Genomic DNA, 6,309 nt, shown 5'->3' with positions numbered 1-6,309 from the left:
GTGTATATATATATATATATATATACAAGTACGAATTTTAATTTTTCGTGCGCGCCCGCCCTTCGAAAGGTATTACGAATGACTTCATAACGATAGATCGCTATCGTAACCGGAAATTCCAAACAGTAATTAGCTCATTCGGAATGTCATTGGATGCGTTATGACGTCATTTGGTTTTGAGGGAGATTCCCTTGGTATTATGGGATATCGATGATTGAAAATGGCGGAAAAAACGAAAGGTACGAAGACGTTAAATAAGCAGTTAATTTTCAAAGAAATTACTACATTTTTCCTTTAAAACAATGTAAAGAATAGAAATAAAGCCAAACGGCGCAAAGAAGATGACTGCAATGTAAGTTTTATCTGTGAATGGGTAGATATTTTCAGTACATACACAAATGAAACAAATTGCAATGATTTAATTTACTGTTTCTTCAAGTTCAAATAAAAGTAACTTGATCATGTTATGCTTTTATGACTCGCGAAGTTGATATTTACTTCATTACGTAGATGTCCCACTTTCTAAATGTCAATGGTGGATTTGGCCCACTTGAGATAACTCCTAGAAGCAACACTGCAATATTTTTAGTAGCTACAACAATATCTATACAGCTTTACAGAATTGTTCCTTCCCCTTAATAACGGTTAATGTAAATACAGTGTTTTGGTTTTTTTATCGAAATGATCTTACTTAAAGACCGAAGCTGTTATATAATTACTACAACTTAATTTCATCATTTGTTTGAATATTGCTACATGCAATTATGAACTTGAAATAAACACCAGGAATATAATTTGTTTTATTGCTAAAAATAATTATTTAAAAAACATGGAAAGGCACAAACTAAATTTAAAAACATAAAATATATAATTTCACTTCCTTTTGTACAAAGTATTAATAATGACCAAATTTTTATAAAATAAATAAGAAAAATGTGATGCCTTACTAGAAAAAGATGCAAAGCTTTTCCAGTCTACAACAAAGATACACAAACATCAAATGCAACACTCCACAATTGTTATATTAACCTAAACTTCTAATTAAATAAAGGAAAAAGAAAGTTACCATAAATATATTCTTGTAATAGGAAGATATCAATGCAATATATTTAATTACAGACAAAAAAAATGGGTGTTACAATTAACCTCTTCACCTATGATGTTTTTAGAATTAAATAAATAAAGCTAAATTAAGGAAGCAGAATCAAGTGTGATAACATAAAAAAACTGTCAGAATGATCCAAGGGATATATGAAGGTTTAATTAAAGATGTGGGTAAGAACAAAACAAAGAAATACTGATGAATTGGAAGTAAAGGTAAGATTGCATCAAGGGTCAGTCCTCAACCCGTTCCCTCTTCATAATTGTAATGGATGTCCTTCCAGAAGATATCTGAAGATGAGAGTTGTGGAAATTATTATTTGTGATTGATTTATTGATTGGAGTTAGAAGTGAGGAGGAATTATAAGTAAAATAGACTGTGGCAGGAACAGCTGGAGAGAGGTGGACTTAAGGTAAATACAGGGAAGATGGAGGTAATGGCAAGTTGTAAAGGAAGAGGGCAATTAGAATAAACAATATCCTGAATAGGGAGATAATCCAAACAGGTAAGTTTATATGAATTGGCTCACATATAAACAATAATGGAGATGCAACCTAGAGCTAAAAGAGAGAGTAAGAAGTGGAAGTGGGTTTTGGCAATTGTTTATGACAAGAAAATGCCAATGAAATTGAAAAGTAAGATTTACAAGACAGTAGTTAAGCCAAATCTGTTGTGTGGAGCAGAGCCATGAATAGTGAAAAGAAGTTTGCTAGAAAGGAAGAAAATGAGAATGTTACACATTGGATGATGGGAATATCTCCAAAGGATAGGATTATGAACGATAATGCTAGAAAGTTGGCTGGGGTATGTAAGATAACAGAATATGCATACAAAGCTAGACAATGGTGGTATGTAAACGTAGAAAGGTAGAAAATAACTTGGTGGTAAGAATAATTAAAATGCCAGTTAAAGGTAGTAGAGGAAATTAAAAACTGAGATGCAAAGATAGGATAGATAAGACATGAAAGAGATGGATGTAGCACTGGAGGACAGAAATTATTGGAGAATGACTACCTGAGCTGCCAACCCAAAAACTAGATGGAGTGAAGGTCGAACAAAAAAGGTCAAGTGCTGATAACAATCAGTAATCTTTCAAGAAGTTAAATTTTAATACCACTTCTTCTGTTTTCAGAAGTGTAGTATAGTAAGGCTTATGAATAATATAGTAAAAGGTGTCCATAACCCAAGTACAGTACAGACCTAAAAAAATACATATACTAAAGTGAGTTATGACGAGTCTGTAGAGCCAGAATGAAATGGATAGGTCTACTAAAGTCAATTTTTGGTGAACAAAAACCCCACTTCTCTTTGTTCATTAGTTAAAGAAAATTCCAATATAGAAACAGAACATTTATAGAAATGGAGAGTAAAGTTCAAAAGTTAGCGGTTATAACAAAAATTGTAAAGGTTGTCCAGAGCTCAAGAGAACTACTGGAAAATTTGCTCATTTTATTTCAAAAGAAACATCATCAACCAAAGAAATTATTACAAAACAAATTAGTGTTTTTACTCAGAAATTGAAATACAAATAAGAAAATTCAATTAGAAAAGAATGAGGCTGAAGTTTATCACTTTCCTAAAAGATAGCTATTAACAGGCAGGTGAAAGTCTACTGTAGTTGGAAAACAAAGAGATACAACTTTAGACTCAAAAATAGTATTAAGCAAGGTAAAAATTATTATAAAAAAAGAGAAAGATCAGATTTTACATGCAACAACTTATGTAACACATTAAGATTCATGCTCACACTACTCAGAAATATCCCTATGATTTCTAAAAAGAGCAAAAAAGTTCTTCCTTTGTTGAGATCATGTAATGCATATGGAGTATATTTAGCATTGTTCATTAGAACTGGTGATTACCTATGAGCATTGATTACATCAGTTAGTGTCACATAAATGAATCAATTAACTCTATATCAATGGGATTGGTCTATTGGATCGACATGCACATTTTGACCAAGCCCGATGGTCTGGATACATATATATTATTGTCAGAGTAATAATCAAGTAACTGAAATTAGCATTTCTGATTTTTGCTATTTTCTGTTATTCCAACTATCTGAGTCTGGTGAAAATATTCAATTAGTTGCATGTAATCTATTAATGAGCCCGACAATTAACTAATTATCAAATTACACAAATTTCTTAGCCCTACAGTATTCATGAGCTACCAAATTACTGCAGTACTTGAGGAAACTTTTATCTACAAAAACTATATAATGTTTTATTTCAACTATAAAAATAATTTACCATTATTTTGTTATTATAACCTTATTAGCTGATCCACAACATTTGCATACATCTTTCATACCCTGGTGAAGCCATAATAGCAGAATGCAGATAAATATTGAATTTTTACTCCAAATTTAGAGTACAAACTGATATTTTCTTATAATTTATGGATAAAATTGGATTTGATCTACCAGTTTCTTTCAAACAAATATTGGAAAAGTACCTGCACAGAGTAGCTTTAAAATTTGCATACATGATTAACTATGTTTGAATCACAAAAATCAACTTATTTTCATTAACAGTGTGGTGAAGAACAAAGGTAATAATACAGAACTATGATAATGTACAGAAACACAAGTGAACACAGCATTTTAAAATATACTAAAATTCTTTTTAATCAATTATTTTACCATATGCTACAAACACCATAAGAAAACATGACAGTTTTAACAACACAACAGATCAGTGATTTATATTAAATACAAAATTATTACTAAATGCATATTCTAAGAGATTTACTTAGTTGTTTGAAGGTAAACACAAAGCTGCACAATGGGCTATCTGTGCTCTGCCCACCACAGTTATAAAAACCCAGTTTCTAGCATTGTAAGTCCGCAGACATACCACTCTGCCACTGGGGGGCTATTCTAAGGGAAGTAAATATCTTTCAAATGGTACCTATGAAAAATAAACATTTTTTAAACAACAAATTACACTAAGTGATTTATATATTAATGTATGTAACTAAGCAATTTCTAATTATGCAAGTAAATAAGTTTACTAACACTCCAAATTTAATTCTCTTTTAAAATAATGTATTTTCTTATTATACCTTATCACAATTTTAATTTTCCAATGAAAAACAAAAACATATGAACACATTTTAGAATTTTTTTTATAAGAAACAAGTTTTAAACAAATATCTATGTGATATGAAATAAGGTTTTAATAAATAAATTATACCAAATTCATCTACGCTAACAAACTAAATATGCAACAGCCATTCACACTATGTAAGAATGAAATGGACTTAATGTCTTAAGCTAGAAGAACTTGTAAAACACAAATCATCTGGTACAAGACAGGACAAAACTTTTCACACATTGCAAGATTTCACAGAAGTAGGTGAATCTGATAATTTTTAATCAGTTCCAAAATATTTCTGTCCAAAGTGGTTGGGAGCACTTGGGTGAACTTCTGATGTAAGTATTGTTAGGGCAGGAAAAGCATTTATCACTGAAGTAGCAGCTGAAATAGAATTTAAAAAAAGATGTACATTTATATACAAGTATAAAAAAAGGTCAAAGAGTGTGAAATTCAGCTCCAGAATATTACCTATATCATTCACATTTCCACAAAAAATTGCTACATTCATGAGTAGTTTCAAGCCCTTAGGCCTAATTAAAGCTAGCTTTATATGTAAAAATCAAGAACCAGTCTTGTCATAATTTGGAACACCATTTATTGAAGAAATTAGTATATATTACTCTGAAGTATAATATTTATAAAATATGAATGTCCAATAACTAGCAAATGTGGCAAAACAGTAACCTCTAGGTCCCACCTCATGGAAGTGGATTATATCTATAAAATATAAGCAACCTCACCCTCCAGATAGAACTGCACAGAAGCTGCAACATCAACACATGGAGGTGGAGCATATTTATTTGGAGATATGCACAACATCATCCACTGGATAGGACTACACAGAAGTTGGAGCTAAACACCGTCTCCGGGTCCCATTGCATGGATGTGGATTGCATCTACAAAATATAAGCAACCTTACCTTCCAGATAGAACTGCACAGAAGCTGGGCACAACATCAACCTACTGCACGGAGGTGGAGCATGTGATTGGAGGATCATGTGCCATCTACAACAGCAGAATACCACCACCCAACTCTTTATCAAATGGAAGCAAACACATTCAAGAGGACTCCTTCATAGTCCAGCAGCTCAACTGGAAAGTGGCAAGGACTCCCATACTCCACTAGAAGATCAAAGGGGATAAAATATGGTTGAAAGTCTGGTGAAATGCAAACACCACAGACAGTACAGCGGGTTACCACAAAGAACCTATTTTGAAAAGCAGACTGCCCCTGATATATTCAATCAAATGGACAACAGGGATGGGCAGCTATCCCCTTCTGCTTTACCCATATAAGTCCATGGTTTAGTATGGTCCAAAATGAGCATATTAATAAAGCAAATATATCACTTGTGGAACACCCCATCTGAAGAGTGTGTTATAGGCCATGGGTATACATCGTGACTGTACAGTGCAGATTTGAGATATAGGAAGCATACCTGGAAAGGCAGTGCTCACCACTGAGATGGTTCTAAATCTTAAATAAGACATGTCCCTGGAAGGAAAAATATATATATAGAAAAGATAACTTACCCAGTCACGACCACACCAAAGTTTGAAGGATGGCAACAATTGGAAGACAGTATTCTGAGGAGGAAGAAACAGCTACCCATTGAAAATAGTGGGAGATGAACATATGAGGTACAGGCCACTTGCCTGACTGAATTGTTCCTCCAATGGATGACAGAGGAAAAAGGGAAGGTGCCCAATCACAGAGTCCACACGTGAATCCAAATACTCTGGAAAATCTCCAAAAACAAACGGATGGAGAAAATGAGCTATAAGAAAATCACAAAGATTATGGGAAGGTAGATGAACCTGTGAAATGACAGAGTTCTTCCCAATAAGATCCCAACAGCAACAAAACCACGTGTGAAAGGATAGGGCCGAAAAGGTCAATATTACCAATGAGAAGTAATGAGGTAATGTGTATCCCCAAAAACCTATCAAGCGATCAGTAGAGTGCCTCAGAAAGGAAATGTATGTTGGACAAGTACTGTAGGAGAGCTGTAATGGTAAGACAAAAGTAGGAAAAAGGAAGTGGGAGAAATGGATAGGATTATCAGGGTCAGCCCCCCACATGAAAAAAAAAAAAAAAAAAAAAAA

General features: G+C 33.2%; 1 protein-coding gene across 3 annotated transcripts in view; it reads right to left on the bottom strand.

Annotated features, from left to right (window-relative positions):
* LOC106468589 (uracil phosphoribosyltransferase homolog) overlaps nucleotides 1–6,309 on the bottom strand; it is a 37,207-nt gene that overhangs the window by 2,466 nt on the left and 28,432 nt on the right. The window contains exon 7 of one of the 3 annotated variants that reach the window (XM_022396939.1): nucleotides 814–1,392. The exons of 1 other annotated variant lie outside the window; for it this stretch is intronic. In XM_022396939.1, the coding sequence (XP_022252647.1) occupies nucleotides 1,343–1,392 (50 nt within the window). In that variant the 3' untranslated portion in view covers nucleotides 814–1,342. Of the gene's footprint in view, nucleotides 1–813; nucleotides 1,393–4,213; nucleotides 4,585–6,309 lie in introns of those variants that run through there. One more of the 3 variants, XM_013929023.2, reaches the window with a different exon arrangement.

The sequence above is a fragment of the Limulus polyphemus genome, unplaced genomic scaffold (assembly GCF_000517525.1).
Source record: "Limulus polyphemus unplaced genomic scaffold, Limulus_polyphemus-2.1.2 Scaffold3069, whole genome shotgun sequence".
Taxonomy (NCBI): domain Eukaryota; kingdom Metazoa; phylum Arthropoda; class Merostomata; order Xiphosura; family Limulidae; genus Limulus; species Limulus polyphemus.
This window is presented reverse-complemented; position numbering and strand designations above follow the sequence as displayed.